Genomic DNA, 16,035 nt, shown 5'->3' with positions numbered 1-16,035 from the left:
AGGGCCCTAGTTTCACTGACAAGCAGCTGGCAACAAGCAACGTCCACCAAATATGCACTAAAGCTAGTTTAATAACTTGGCATAATCTTTTTGCTAATTTAATACCACAAGCAAGATCCTAAGCGCATAGATCGGTGGGTTAGCACATGTGCCACACGATAGCTTCCGTTCATGTGCTACAGACTTTGCTAATTGCTCGTTGCCCGTCAATGAAAGACTATGCATCTCAGCAGAGATCACTGTGTTTGACATGCCCCAGGTCTACAACACATGGTGCTTTTGCTTGTATTTCCTTCACCCTGTTGAGGCCTGACACAGTGTCTATAGATAGAGATGTTTTGGCATGGGTTGGAGGTCGAGATGTTTTTGATGTCAGTTAAACAGCAGTTGACATTCAGTGGTATTACTCACACGAGTCGCTCGTGAGGAGGCTGTAACCTGACACCTCCTCTGCCTTTGTAGTCATCCTAAGTGGCTCAGTAACAGGGGTGACAATGTTCAAATACAACCTTGGCAAAACACCTCACCTTTTTTCTAATTTCTTTCCAACCTAAAGGTGAAAGCAGCCTCAAAATATGTGGATGTACCTGTAAGTGAGAACAAACTCGTTACTCCCTCTTTGTTTTTCTTGTTTTTTAGTGTGTGTCTCTTGTCTCTTTGTGAGTGTATGTGTTTGTATTTGTGATTCCCTTTGTGATTCAATACAAATGGCTTAGTATCGCATATATAATCTGTGTGCATGACTCAGTCTTTAAGGACCGCTTAGTTGTGGCATCCCTATGATATGTTGTCCAAATACAGTCTGTGACAGGTGGCACTGAAGCGACAGGCTAGTTTTTGAATGGGAAGAGCGGGTGCAGATGGCGTTCTGTCTTTACCCACAAATGGCCATTCATATGGATACGGGCAGAAATGGCCAGCGAGGCATGTGGCCACGCTCGGCGCACACTGTGATTCTCAGTGTTGTGCGACAACAAGCCTGCTGGTAGCCCCGCAGCGAAGCCCGGCTAGGCTACGCTCATGCACTCTTGTCTAGTATCACTTCATAGGCCTCGTTTGACTGCCAACACGTCGCCCCCATGAATGACTCTGATTTTTATATGCATCTCCTGTCGCTTTTCAGCTAGTCCACGTGCTCTGGGCCTGTTTTTATTATGGCTCAGAGGCCCGAAGAAGATCTCTGTCTGTGGTAATTGTTTGGCGAAACGCACAAAATAAATGTATGTCGCAGGAACTTGTTAATTTGCACCCTTTCAAAAGTGCCTGGAAACGTGTGAAGTAAGTTCAATTCGTGGTGACTGACAATTACGGATTCTGATGACCTGATCTCCCCTGTTGTGGTGGATCGCCTTTTACATTTTTTAACCAGCTTGTCAGTTGCCACTGCGCCACCTTATGTGAATATCCATCAGAGCAAATGTCGCTGTCTTGCAGTACATTTCCACTGTGCTCGCTAATTTAGTTTTGACTGCTCAGCTCACTTTGCAAGTGCTGGATCTGACATATCATGTTTTGCCAATACAGGCTCTTTGAGAGTCCTCTCTGAAATGGACATCTGCAGGTCTTGAGTGGATGCTGCTGCAAATGAAACACCTCTTGAGAATGAAGCGCACAGCTAATGAAGCAAGCCCCAAACAACACTTTTCACGCAGTGCATACTAAATAGCGTGCCACCTTCAGTTGTGACAGTTTCATAAAACAATGTTATAATTTGATAATGAACTTCTGCTTGCAACAGACAACGTGGATACACAATATACCTGACTTTGGTGTAACTGTTGATGAATTTAGAGCAGAAAAAAAACATGTTACAGATGACATATCCACTGGTGGTACACTTCCATGTTAACACTTTTAATGAAGCCCCAGGGTGTGCTTAATAACCAAGTGCTGATAAATTATGCATGCATATACAATTATCATGTGCCACAGTACATAGGAATGCATAAGAACCTATTGTTGCCATGGTGTTTGTTTGCCATTGTTCTAAATGCCCTGATTTCCCTTCTAGTGTATTATTATAATTAATAAAAAAACTAAACAAAAGCAAACACCTATCATATCATCAAGCCACACAATAAATACTTTGATATATAAATATTTACAACAGGAGTTTAGGCCTCTAAATGTATACATGTTTTATATGTTTCCTGTGGGAAGAGGGAGAAGGGGGAGAAAGAGAGAGTTCTGCTGTACTCCTCTGTTCGCCCTTCTGAGCCCATTCTGAAACAGTCCCTTTCTCTGTCTCTGTCTCTGTCTCTTTCTCCGTCTCTGTCTCTGTCTCTGTCCCTCTCTCTGTCTCTGTCTTTGTTTCTTTCTCCGTCTCTGTCTCTGTCTCTGTCCCTCTCTCTGTCTCTGTCTTTGTTTCTTTCTCTGTCTCTGTCTCTGTCTCTGTCCCTTTCTCTGTCTCTTTTCTGTCTTACCTTTCCTCCGTCTCACCTTCTTTCTCTCCTTCCCTGTCTGCTCTGTCTTGCAGAAGCCGGGGATGGACATTGCCGACAGCTACGTGACCTTGGTCCGCCACTCTCAGGACATGCTGCGGGATAAGGTCAATGAGGAGATGTACATAGAAAGGTTATTTGATGTAAGTAAACCAATGTCGTCTCCTCCCCAACAGAGGAGGAGGCCCTCCAAAATGTGACATAACAACCAGATGAGAGGGATAAGTCACATTTTGAGGCCCCGCTTCTGCGCTAGCTGCAGCCGTGTCTTCTTTTCTGACTGATTTTTCTCTTTCTCTCTCTCTCTCTCTCTCTCTCTCTGGCTATCTGTCTCTTTACCATCCCCCCTTACTTGTTTTCTTGCTAAGCCCCTTTTTTATTCTAGTGTACAAAAGCGTGCGCTGGTTTGTGTCTGAGTAGCTGGCACCTTTGTTTCACACTGTTCTCCTTTGTGACCAATATGTGCGGAAACCTGGAGAGGGATTATCTTGAGCAGTGTTCTCTCACAAAGGGTCAATAAACAGGGCTTAGGCCGTGGACTCAATCATCCCACAAAGTAAGCAATGCTCTAGTTTACAGAAGGAGAAAAAGTACACACACACATAACAGAGTAGCAGGAAATGATCAACAGATCATGTATTACCTGTAATGGTTTTGATTCATTATTTTATTTTTATAATTATTTGATGTAGTAGAGAGCATGCAAGGCACTCAGAGTTGCAGAAACACATCATAAGTAAGAGCTCATTTAATGGGGAACTGCCCCATTTCTTAAGTAAATCTTCTGCTTAGCGGATACAAATAGAGGGGTGCTCTTCAGACCTCAGGCTCATTGTCATGCAAGCTTAAAGAAAGCAAAAGAATGAGGAGGGAGGGAGGAAGGAAGGGGGAGAGAGAGCGATAGAGAGAGAGATAGAGAGAGAGAAGGAGAACACTGTCTTACATGATGACCAGAGCCATCAGGGTTATAATCCTTTGTGATGCATGTCAAGCAAATTGTTTGCTATCTTTTGAGCAAGGTTTGTTCGCTTTGCATTTTTGACGAGGCGCTGCTGGTTTGTCTTGACTGTGCCAGAGCTGAAGTCTCTACTTCGTGTTTGACTGTGGCTTCTTTTCTGACCCGCTGTGTTTTGGTGTCTAACCACGTCTGGACTGCCACTGTGTTTTTCGGGGAAAGGACGAGAGCTTGTTCCTCTCCTCCGACTCCTCTGTTTCTCTCTATTTGTCTTCTTTGGAATGACTGGCAAAAAGAGATTTGAGCTACTTATTTGTTATTTCTTCCCCTCTACTTGCTTTGTTCAATCTGAACAAATGTCATGCTTCATCTTCAGCATTTGTTGTTCTGTTTTTGTGCATCTGCTTTTGTTTACCCCAATGCCAAAACAACAGGCATCATTTTATCCCACCCCTTCAGTTATTTATCCGTCCTCTCTCCCTCTCTGTGTCATTTCACCTCTCTCTCTGTTCCTCTTTTCCTTCCTCCGTGCTCTCCCTCCTTCTCCTGATCTTCCTTCACTCTCGCCTGATTAAAGTGGAACTTATCTCTCACGTTGAGTTGTTTTATCACATTATGTCAAGTGGCATGATTCCGAGTCAAATAATCTTCCTGTGTACATCTACTAGCATGACCCTCCTCCTCAGAGATTTGCCCCATGCGTGCTCACTCAGGCATCCTGCCCCCTCTACCAACCAACCCCCCCCCCCCCACACACACACACACACACACACACACACACACACACTCCTCCCCCCCCACACAACCTAGCTCTTTCAGATTGTACCTTGAAGCCCCCCCCCCCCCACCTACATCACCAGCACACTCCTCCCATACACACACATACTTCATACAGTATACATGCATCCTCGGCACGCACTACTCAGAGGTAAATCCTTCAAAACAACCTTTGTAAGAACAAAAAAAAAAGTCTGCTAAAATGATATCCGATCAGGCCCTGTCACTGACAAGATTTTATCAGTATGCTTTTTATTAATTTTTTTATGTTTTTATTATTATTGTTATTATTCCTTCATGGTGATTATTTTATTTGAAAAGATTACACCATCCTCCACTGCCAATCATACCATGTGCTATTGTTTTTAAGCCGGACACACAGGTCTGTTTTTAAGGTTCTTAAAAAACACATGGTAAGGAAGGGAAAAATAGGTCAAAACAAACTACATACCCTGACTGTATCAGGCAAACTAACAAGACCGTATGCTATTGGTTAATTCCAAATGTATATGTATATTAGTTAATTAGTTTAAGTTAGTTGAATTAACCTTTGTCCATTTTTATTTTCATTGGGTGCACTTTTAAACGTCACATATGGACAAAATATAAAAAACACTGTTGAAATATCCCTTTAAGGTTGTGGAATGAAGGATTAATGGAGTGACCCTTTTTCAGGGCACCTGTGTAAGTTGAGGAGAGGGGTTGATCCTAATTTATTTTTCATCCTCAGTAATAAATTATTTGTAGAGTGCTTCACGCTAAACAAATGTCTCCGTGACTCACCACCATGATTATTTTAGTCACACTTTATTTGTCGAAAACGGGCCACTGAATCAGAACAGTTGGATTGAGAACAGCCTGATTTGAGGACATTTGTGCTGCATGTGTGAACACAAGTTGGTTTTCTCAATTGGTGCGTCTTCATTTCTCCAGACCAGACTCACGTTTTCCATTCATATTTTCTGAAGGGCGTTCAGGCTGAACAAAAGCAACGGCCGGCGGGATTTTAGGACGTGGGATGGCCCCTTTGACTGTCCTCTCCCCCAAGAGTGTTCGCTAATCTGCCGTCTCTTGAATAGTGCTTGGGCACGGCTATAATTGCCTATCTGTTCGGGACTAGTCGAGGTCTTGAAGCGTGCACGGTTTGTGTCCATCGGGGTTAATTGGGTTCAAAACAGGGATTTCTCACAGACAAGAGATATTAACCACAATAAGAAGTTTATATTCATGTGACTCCCTCATTTTAAATATGTCTGTAGTCTGCCTTCATAAGTCCACCTCATAATGCTGAGATGGGCCATATGGAGTGGGAAACACAATGCAGCTGCAGTGGGAATGATACCACATCGGACAAACAATAGCATTACCACACCAAATCAGGAATCCATAGAAGCTGTTTTATTTTAAGAAGGGGAAAACAATCAAGGTGTGTACTGCTGTATTCTGGAGAAATCGTTTAGCAGTTTATTTTTTTTTCATTTGTCCAAGTAATTTACGTGCAAAAATGACTTTCATTTAATAAGTGATATTTTTTTGTACTGATTCCTCACCACTTAATTGCAAGGTGCTTTATCCTATTTGATTATAACTTATTTGTTTGCAATAGGCACCAGCAATCAGTATGTCTGTGGCTGTTTGTGGTGTTATTATAGTGAGCTATGCTGATTGTTACTGCTCCCCTACATAAAGATGGCGTTCGGGCCATGGGTTTTACAGAGGACCAAATTTTGCAAGCAACCCAAGCTGCCTAAGAGCACAAATGAAACTCTCAGACAGCTAAGTTAGTTAAGTTGGCTGCAGCGTGAGTCTGTGACATGCAGAGGGCGGGAAAGGGGCAGGGTTTGGTTTAAGAGAGGAAGGGGGGGGGGGGGGGGGTGCAAAATTAATTTCTCCGTTCTGCCTACCCCTGCTAGGCCTTGAAAGAACAGCTGAGGGGATGTGGATTAAAACAGCTGTGCTTAACGTACTGGGCTAGGCTCATCTGCTTAATTCGGGCCCGGCGCAGAGATCATTGATTAAAAAAAGCCATCTCTATCTCCAAGCAGACCCCGGCGCTACACTGATACACTGGCCGCTCCGCGGTCGAGCCGTCTATCACAGGGCATTGTGCCAGCCGAGGTCCCCGTCAGCCACAGATACGCGGATTACATGGGTCAATTATACACTTCATCTGGCTCCCGAGGGATTAGAGGCCCTCCTCAGTGATTGATTCGTAGCATTTCTGTTGACCTTGGCAGTTATCAGATTGGGCGAGATTGCACTTTATGACGACGTTAAAACTCTTTAATCAGCAAGCACAGCAAACTGGTTCACAGCTCACGGAGGAGGAGGCAGGGACAGGGGGGGGGGGGGGTGTTGGGGGGACGCAGGGACTTAAGATTGCTGCTGCTGCTGCTGCTGCTGCTGCTGCTGCTACTGCCACTGTAGTGGCGGCTTGTGACTGCTGTTCCCTAGGACCTGTAATACCACTTCACTGTCTGGGACACTTTACCACTTTACAGGCTCAGTTCATGAACCGCTGACCCAAGTGAACAGTTTAATCAACTTTAAGGCCGCACGCAAAGTTAACACTCTCTGAGCCAGTGACCCGGAGATCAGCAGTGAGCCGCCGCAACATCACGGCATGCCCTTTCCAGCGCCCGCAAACCTGGCCGCAGCTCACACACTTACTGACTGCAAGAGTCACTCGACTGTGCATTTTTTGGGCACTCACTAATTTTTCAGTGCTTCTGTGTTTGTAGCCTTTTACGCAAAAGCAAATTGAAAAGAGAATTTTAGGTTGATTTAATAGAGTTCCCGTAGCACACATTATTTGAAAATTCTAGCTGAGAAAATATTTTTGTAGAGTTATATGAACATCAGTGACTGCTGCGGCTGGTAGGGGGATGGAGAAATAAAATACAGAAACACACTCCCTCTCTTCCTCTCATTCTCTAGTCTTTTTTTTCTCTCCGTGAGGCTGACTGTTCATTTAAAATCCAAAAAGCTCCCAACCTGGCCGCGAGTGGCTTGCCTTTGAGGGACATGGGGGACAAATCTTTTCGGATGGCTTTGCCCTCCTGGTTTAGCTCCCAGTTATTTTGTCCTGTGCCTTACCCCTCGCCAACGACTTTTTATAAGGACAATCTCTCAAAAGAGAAGCATTACACTCTGATGCCTGTCAGAAATTCAGTACTGAAAATAAAGAAGGGAAAATGGCCTATCCATTCAAATTTTAGAAGCAAAGTACTGCAATTTCATTAGTTATTAATTTAGTATATGAATATATATAAAAAAAAATCAACTGGAGATTGTTTTTATTATGTATAGCCATAGGTGTTGTTATGTATTTTTAGTAAAATAAATAACAACATCGCCACATTCTCGACACCTCAAAAAGTGTCAATTGCATTTACAATTGACCTGATACAAGAATCAACATTTAAAAGACAATGAATATTTGTTTGTGGTTTGACACATGAAAAAAAACAACCACAGAGAAATGTGTTTTTCTGCATAAATCCAACACTGAGACTCGATGTCCTCTTATTGTTTTACATTCCGCTTCCAAATCCCGTTAGTTTGAAATAAATCAATTGAGAAAAAAGAGGCTTTAGATGAGTAATCGGAAAGCTAGTGGGTCAGAATAATAATAAAAAGACTAAAGAACAGGTAGATGCACACTGTTGCTGTTCAAAATACGTTAAAGGGGTTTCGCTTCCTTCCTGATGAAGCCTTGGCACTTGTAAGCAGCTTAGTTTCTCCATAATTACTGGCTGAGAGGATTTTATCTTTTCTTTTCTCGCTCCTTTTTTCTCATTTTGCCTGGCCGTGAGACGTGAAAGCCCCGCGGCAGGCCCTTCAGTCCAGAGGTTAATGGTAATGGCAGAGATGGGGGCCATTTAACCAGGCGACATATGTATATTCAGAGGATATTGAATCTGAATAAATATTACCCTTTGATGAAGCTTTGTAACCTTGTTTTTTTGTGGGTGATGTAACCCCACATTTTTTCTCTTTTTTTCTGGTGCCCCCCCCCCCTCGCTCTCTCTCTTTGGCTTTCTCTCTCTGTGTCTCTGGCTGTGTAATCTAAAGGGAGGTATGGTGGCATTTGGTTGATTAACTTGTCGGACAAAAGTGACAGCTGCTTGCTAGTGCATGGTGATGAGTGGCTCAGTGCGGCTCTGCCTTTGTACATCTGTCAGTGCAGAGGCTGGAGGGAGGGAGTGAAAAGAGACAAATTGGTCCCAAAAGGCAGGCCATTCACCTTCTCCTCCCCCCCCCGCTCCCTGTCCTCCTCCCTCCCTCTCCTCCTCCCCATTCAGGTGCTCTGCGGGACTCTCAAGTGCTTGCTGGCTTATTCCATTTCGCTCGTCTATAGAGGCCCCGGACCCACAAGTGTTTTACTCCTCTTTCTGTGCGCCTCAATCCGACTCTAAGCGTTCCTTTGTGAGCAGAATGGCTCACTTTGCCCGGGCTCTAACTTGGTTTTTTTCTTCTCTCCCTCTTGCTCTCTCTCTCTCTCTCTCTCTCTCTCTCTCTCTCTCTCTCTCTTGCTTTTTTCCCTCTGGTGTTATTGTGTGTTTACTCAATGACACGGCACAGACTATAATTCCCGCCGTTTAGTTCATTACAACAAGCTCTTTCACTCAGCTTTTTTCGAATGCTTTTTTCTTTCTCTCTCAGTGCTCGTGTTTGGTAGTGAAAGCATCTCTGTTTGGACACTGCCAGTTCATTTAGCGCCGTGTAAAAGATTTGATTGGTATATCCAAATTTAAGGGTATTGACATGAATTGAATTATATCATATTCAAGTGTTAATTTTGCAATCACCATACCCAATTAGGAGCACACACAGCATTCCGATAAAATCTAATTATGTGTGTGTGTGTGTGTGTGTGTTTGAACAGCATTTGTATGCATAGTGAAAATAGAAGTTTATTTGTGTGAGTGTGATTGTTTGTGTGTGTATATGTCGGTGGGAGAGAGCACGAGACAGGGAAAGAGAGAAATATTGCTCATATGGACTGTTTAAACAACCATTTCCACTCCACTCATTAATGTGTATTTCAGTGAGTTTTTTTATCCTGAGTGTAGTGGGTTTATCTTAGCTGCAACCCTGGCAGAATAGTGGCTGGTCAGACACAGTGGAGTTTTGTTCCACTTAAAGTTGTATTGAAGCGTGCAAATCTTGGCTCAGCTTCCCTTTGTGCAAGCGGCACAATCAAAACAGTTTGAAGCCCATAAGCTTGCTGAGCCTGAAACTTTACTTCAATCCCGCCTTTCAGCCTTCCTTTCTCGGGTGGAAGAGGAATAAGAGCGGGGACGGAGGGGTGGTGGGACGGGGCGGGTGGAGTGTCAGAGCAGGCAGAAGGAACACACATCGCCGAGACGTGACCGTCCGTGGGCCACGTATTTCCACTATGAAAAGGTACGCTCTCCGGGTTGGCCTGCCGATCGGCCCCGTCACACACAGGCCGGAGCGAGGACTGGGACCCGGGGGTCACCGGTGTGAGTTACCATGGTAATTGAGTTCCGTCATCAATAGGCTTCCTCTCACGAGCTATGAGGCACACAATAACAGGCAAACAGCAGCGCTGAAAAGCAAGCAGGTAGGATTACCACGGCCCTTTGTCGTAAGTGCATAATGTCTTGTAGTCAGATTTAAAGACTTCTCAACCCCCGGGCCCTCCCCTCAGACGCCCGCTGGGGGGCCTAATTTAGCTGCACTGCCCGAAAAAAAAGAAGAGTGCGGCAGAGCTGAGGGGCCCACTGGACCGGGCCTGGAACAAACAGACAGCTCTTTTTAAAGTGGAGACAAAAGGCAGAAAGACACCCTGGCCTGAAGGGTCGGAGAAAGGTTGTGCCTTCGATCTATATCTCGGTCTTTAATGGATTTTTGAAGGTTTTATTATTTTTTCCACCCTTTTCAAAGAATCGTTTATTTATTTATTTTCTTACGAGAGAGAATGAGGAATTGGGGGGGGGGCGAGTGGTAAGATAGAGAGAGGGAATGAGAGGGAGCCTTACAGAGAGAATGAGAGAGAGAGAGAGAGAAAGAGGAAAGCGAGAGCATGGGGTGGCCTGGAAAAAAAAAGTAGTGCCACACAGAACATGTGCCACAGCAGCCCTTTCCTTCTTCTTCTTCTTCTCCACTCTCTCTCTCTCTCTCTCTTTCTCTCTCTCTCTCCCACTCTCCTTTATGCTGTTCTGCCAGTGTGCATTAACATCGGCTCAGGCAACAATCATCATTCCATGCCTCCTGCTAATTGCAGACACAGCTGGGTCTCAGCAGGACATCCCCTACCCGGTCCCAGGCCGCATAGAGCAGGGCCAATCTGTTGTGTAGCACCAGCAAACACACACACACACACACACACACACACACACACACACACACACACAAAACCACCAGCAAGGGCAGAAAGAGGCAGAGTCACAGGTTGCTTGTAATCCCCCTGTACCTCCCATGGAGTGGTCCCACCTCCTCCTCAACATTCCTTGTTCTGTGTGTGTGTGTGTGTGTGTGTGTTTCAGGGTTTTTTTTTTGTATTCTTCTTCCTCCTCTTCTCCTCCCATAACAAAGGCCTGAGCAGACCCCTCACCAGCTCTCTCTCTCATTTTGGCTCAAGAAAGAAGCCAAGACCCTTCAGGTGTGCAAGAGGCGGGCAGAGCAGACGAGGGTGTGTGTGTGTGTGTGTGTGTGTGTGTGTGTGTGTATGTGTGTGTGTGTGTGTGTGTGTGTGGGTGTATGAACCTGGGTTGCAAGGGTTGTGAGGGGAATTGGGGTGGGTGGGATGGGGGGTGAGAGGTATATGTGTGTTAGCGAGAGAGGGAGTGAGGGAAGGAGAGAGTGCACAGACTTACACTGAATGCTGTTTGTTGCCCCCCTGCCAGGCGCTATGGCTTCCTGTAACATGTCAGATATGAGTGTGAATGGGAGGTTCAAAACGGAGCAGGGTGTTGTGCATTAGGCGGAGAGGGGTGAGGGATTGTGTGTGTGTGCATGTATGTGTGTGTGTCTGTCTGTGTGTGTGTGTGTGTGTAATGATTGGGGGAAGCAGGCCTGGTGTGTGTTTGCGGGGAGGGTGTTACAGGGGGCAGGAGGTCGCCCAGCCTCTCAGTGCCCCCTGCTCGCGGGTGCCGAGGGCTGCAGATGTTCATGTGTTCATGCCGTCGCCGCCACCTCCACCACCTCCACCGCACCGCAGATGCCCCCCTACCCGCGCACCTCACCTCCAACCCTGGGTCCTCGCATCCTCCTGCAGGCCAGGCCTCTACTGTCAGATGGAACTCGTTAGATTATCACAGATTCATCTCCTCCTCTCTCCTTTTTTTTGTCCTTCATATCCGTGCGTGGCATTATGTATTCAGAGCCATATTACGCGTGTTTTGGCTGGCAGCTCCTGCCAGCTCCCTGCTGGTCCTCAGATTCACCAAAAAGTGGCACGGTACACGATGCGCTCGCAGAGACGGAGACGGAGAGAGAGATAGATGCAGGATGATGGAGCAAGAACAAAGCGTGGGTGCCATCACTGTTCATTTCACAAGCTCGGAAACAGAATCTTGCAGTGCACTTGTTAGTTCCTCTCTCTAAAAGTAGCCCTAAGTCAGAGCAACTCAAGTGTTTTCCCAGCACGGTGGAATGTCTACAGAGCTACAGCAGATCTAAAATGCACACATACTTGTAAGCTGCAGGGCTTTTGTGATAGACATTCTTCTATTTTCTTTCAATGAATCGAAGCGGTGCAAGGCTCTTTGACACCACTGCCGAGCCTCTAACGATATTTAAGACCCCTTTCCTGTTGTCGAAGTGTAGCTTTTGCTCCACTTAACCAAACAACTTTCTTAACCCTCACCTGAATGTTTTTTCTTCTATCTCCATAGAGGTCTGTCTCATACTGAGGCTTAGGCCTAGAGTGTTCACTACCTAGCGGTGTAATGGCTTGCCTCACTTGTAATGGCATACTGATTGAGTCTTTGTGCTGGAGGTGTGCGAACGAGCGAGCGAGCGAGGGAGTGAGTAAGCGTGGCCTGTTAGACCCGGGTGGAGACGCGGGTGAGAGGGAGCAGCAGCTCCAGGCCTGGCTTCCCAGTGGGGGTCCCTCTCTCTGCGAGATCACAGGCCTGCTGCCGAGCTGGAGCTTTCACAGGGACACACACACACAGATACACACACACACAAATACATACATACACACACACACACACACACACACACCCTCACTCACAGTCTAATACCTTCATCCATTTCCATCCATACACTTCTCTTCTCCTCTGTGTTGCTCTTATTCGCCCCGAGCGAGTCCCTCTGAGGATATAGGATGTAAGGGCCACCCCAGAGGGACCCCTGAAGAGCCCAGGCCCTGCTCTGTAACTCCCACTGCTTACTACGGGCTCTCTTTGTTAGGGAGACACGGAGCGTGTGGGTGTATGTTTTCATGACCTAATGAGTCACCATGTAATCTTCCTGTTATTTCAGCTTTGATCCCCTGTGCTAATCTGAAATTTGCCCTCAGTTTGTGTCATGCGAAACATAATCATAGACAAACGCGGCCTGTCAGGAACTCCTGCTGTGCTGTTGCCACCAATTGCCCATATTAATCTTTTCATTTGATTTTTTTCACCGCAGCAGCAACACTTCAGCGCACAATAGCACTGTTATTATATGTATTATTAGGTGAGGCCAGACAGAAGATAGTGTTCAGTGCTGTTAAGTGTCGTTTATCCCTGGGTGACAATAAGAACTCCTCGGAACACGGCGAAGTGTGCCCCGGTTCGACAGTAACAGAGCTGTTTCGCATGTCTCCCTGCCGCCTCTGACTTTGACCGTTAAGGTCTAGTCAGCTCTGATTAATATCACACGGCTTCCATCATAACTAATCAATTAAGCTCCAAGCCAGACACAGCCCCTGGTTCAACATCTGGAGCCCAAAAGCTAAATGTCTTGCCTATCAAAGAGGTGCTTTGAGTTCAGATGTGGCAAGATCACAGAGAGAAGATAGATAGATAGATAGATAGAGAGAGAGAGAGAGAGAGAGAGAGAGAGAGAGAGAGAGAGCAGAGCTGTAAACAGACCCAAAGCCTTGGTTATTTACCATGCTCAGTGCAACAGCAGCAAAGACAACATGACCGGCGGCGATGATTTTGGATGTTCTGCATCAGCGTGATTGAAAATGCCGGGCAGACCATCACACACGCTGCGTTTGCCAGATCTGATTTTGCCTTGGTGTGGTTCACATTTCACTGAGATCTCCAGGGGCATGTGCCAAGCTCTCCGTTGACAGCTGGCAAGAACTCCAGGTCCCAAGAGTGGCAAAAGCCGTTTGATTGCATTAAACTCTAACCATTAGCTTGGCCTATAAGCAAGAGGGGGAGTCAAGGACTTTTTTGCAGAGGATCTTGACATAGACAGGAGGCTTTTTCTGTAAGGACTGCAAGGACTTCAGTCCTGCCGCGGGTATCTTAGAGAAAGTCTCCCAAGTTTGCTGTCGACTTTGTCAGCTCTGAGGTGTCTTTTGCCGCTTGTGTGGAAACTTCTGAAAAAATCAGAAGAAGTGCCTTGGTACATTTCTTGCCATGATACCTCAGATTACCTTCTTGACCTTTGTTTTGGTTTAGCTTTTTTCTCTTCATGAACTTCTTTTTGACCTTTGTGTGACCTCTTCTATTTTGTTAATCTTCATCTCCGGTCACATCAGATTGATGTTTGTCACACTCAGTAGCAGGAGGGCCTGAGTCTGAGATATTATTTGTAGAGGATATAAGCTGATCAAAGATAGCAGAGATTATGCCTGTCAGTTTCTTAACCTAATAGACGTGTATCATTCGGTATGCTCAGAGATGTTTTTCCCACCAGTTTCGCCCCTTTGCTTTGAATAAGAGAACGAGTTTGTATGAGTGTGAGTGGGTGTGGGTGTGTGTTTGTTTTGCTGGACAACCGTGTGTTTGTCTTTCAGCAATGGTATACCAGCACCATGAATCTCTTGGGCACCTGGCTAACGGACCGTATGGACCTGCAGCTTCATCTGTACCAGCTCAAGATCCTCATCCGCGTTGTCAAGGTAAAGAGCCAGGGCACCATCCGGGAGGAACACAGTCCTCTAAAGACAGCAGGAAACTTCCTTTAATTTCATCAGTTTCTAGGTTTTATTTGTCCGGAAAGCATGTACGAAAGAAATCCGTCTAAGGTGAGAAGACATGCTTTGTGCCAAATTCAGCTACTACCTAATATCCATCTACGTTTCCTGGGTGGGTAGAGGTAATACAAGATAGAATAAAAAACAATATGATACATGGTATGAAAAAAAAAATACAATTAAAAGAAAACATTCAAATTCGTCATATCAGTCTTCAGTAAAGTGCATTCCCATCATTTCGTAGTGAAACTAATCATAGTGCTGCTACTGAGTGTGCTTAATGGAAATAAGGTGGCCAAGGCTGAAGGTGGTGTCCCAGGCAACACTAGTGGCAGAGAGCTGCAAAATTCATGAACACAGCTCATTGACGCAACTTCTCTGTCTGCTGTGCATCTTGTAAACAGAAGTGACTCCTACACGCAGTAGGAAGTGGACAGGCAAAATCCAGAGTATCTCCAAACCCGACCTCTCCAAGCGCTAAACATTTCAGCGTGATCTTGGGGTGTGAGCCGGAGCAAGTATTAAAGTGTTTTTTTTAGAACGTCATCGATTTATTTCTGTCAAGAGTGGGGAAGCTCCGCATCAACCACTCTTCCTCTGAGCCTCTGTCCTCTTTTCTCTCCCAGTGCTGCGACTGATGCAGACATATTTCTTTCACAGAATAGCATATCACACACGCACCTTTCATGAAATGCTTAGGACAGAGAGCGTTTTGGAAGGGAATAGAGAAAAGGCTGTGAAAACAATTGAAATGAATTAATTAAATAAACGTTTGTTTATGCAAGTGAGGCCTTTTCTTTCACCCATACATAGTTTTGATATATTTATAAATCAATACATTTAGGTCTTGCACTCTCCAATACTTGCAACCTGTTTCTTCCCTGCTGGACAGTGAGTCATTTTGGCAAAATGTACTTAATACTTAATAGTTTTACTTATATATATACTTTTTACTTAATATTAGTGCATGTTGCTACAAGATGTATTTGAAGTTACGGTAAGTGACGTATAATTATGTGTACTAACTTGAGAACTAAATAGAATTATTTTGAACTTATGTAAATGCACTGTAATAATATAAAGTGGGACTTAGTTAGAAGTCCAGCAGATACCCAACCCACGCTACAGTTAAAGGCCACCTTTCTGAATACCCAACCCACGCTACAGTTAAAGGCCACCTTTCTGAATACCCAACCCACGCTACAGTTAAAGGCCACCTTTCTGAATACCCAACCCACGCTACAGTTAAAGGCCACCTTTCTGAATACCCAACCCACGCTACAGTTAAAGGCCACCTTTCTGAATACCCTGACCTGTTGTGACTCTCCTCCAGAAAAAGTACAGGGACTTCCGGCTGCAGGGCGTGTTGGACTCCACACTCAACAGCAAGATGTACGACACTGTGCGCCACCGGCTGATGCTGGAGGAGGCCACGGCATCGGTGCGGGAAGGAGGGATGTCTGGAATATCGATGAAGGACAGCGATGAAGAGGACTGAATCAATATGGCAGCTGAGGATGTTCCCATCCATCTCAGCACGCCGCACAATGCATGTTAACCACTCCATCTTTTTACTTACATTGGGCTTTCAGTCTTCAGGGCTTCAGTGCCCCCGAGGCACCAGAGAAAAGTTATTCCGAAGAGCCATCGCGCTAAACTACTGATTAGACTTAACATAGTTATTGTAACAATGGAAATGAAAATAAAAAATAATGTTGGTGTTGTATGATAAAAGTTAGAAAATG

At 45.3% G+C, this 16,035-nt stretch overlaps 1 protein-coding gene across 3 annotated transcripts in view; it reads left to right on the top strand.

Moving 5' to 3' along the window:
* cadpsa (Ca2+-dependent activator protein for secretion a) overlaps positions 1 to 15,788 on the top strand; it is a gene marked incomplete at both ends in the record, with an annotated part of 109,526 nt that extends 93,738 nt beyond the window's left edge. For all 3 annotated transcript variants that reach the window (XM_080845572.1, XM_080845570.1, XM_080845571.1), the window contains 4 exons: positions 557 to 589; positions 2,477 to 2,584; positions 14,111 to 14,215; positions 15,624 to 15,788. In XM_080845572.1, the coding sequence (XP_080701698.1) occupies positions 557 to 589; positions 2,477 to 2,584; positions 14,111 to 14,215; positions 15,624 to 15,788 (411 nt within the window). The remainder of the gene's footprint in view (positions 1 to 556; positions 590 to 2,476; positions 2,585 to 14,110; positions 14,216 to 15,623) is intronic.
* Between the last annotated feature and the right edge of the window lie 247 nt (positions 15,789 to 16,035).

The sequence above is a fragment of the Sprattus sprattus genome, assembly GCF_963457725.1.
Source record: "Sprattus sprattus genome assembly, chromosome: 10".
Taxonomy (NCBI): domain Eukaryota; kingdom Metazoa; phylum Chordata; class Actinopteri; order Clupeiformes; family Clupeidae; genus Sprattus; species Sprattus sprattus.
The sequence above is the reverse complement of the archived record's forward strand: the minus strand, read 5'-3'. Positions and strand labels throughout refer to the sequence as shown.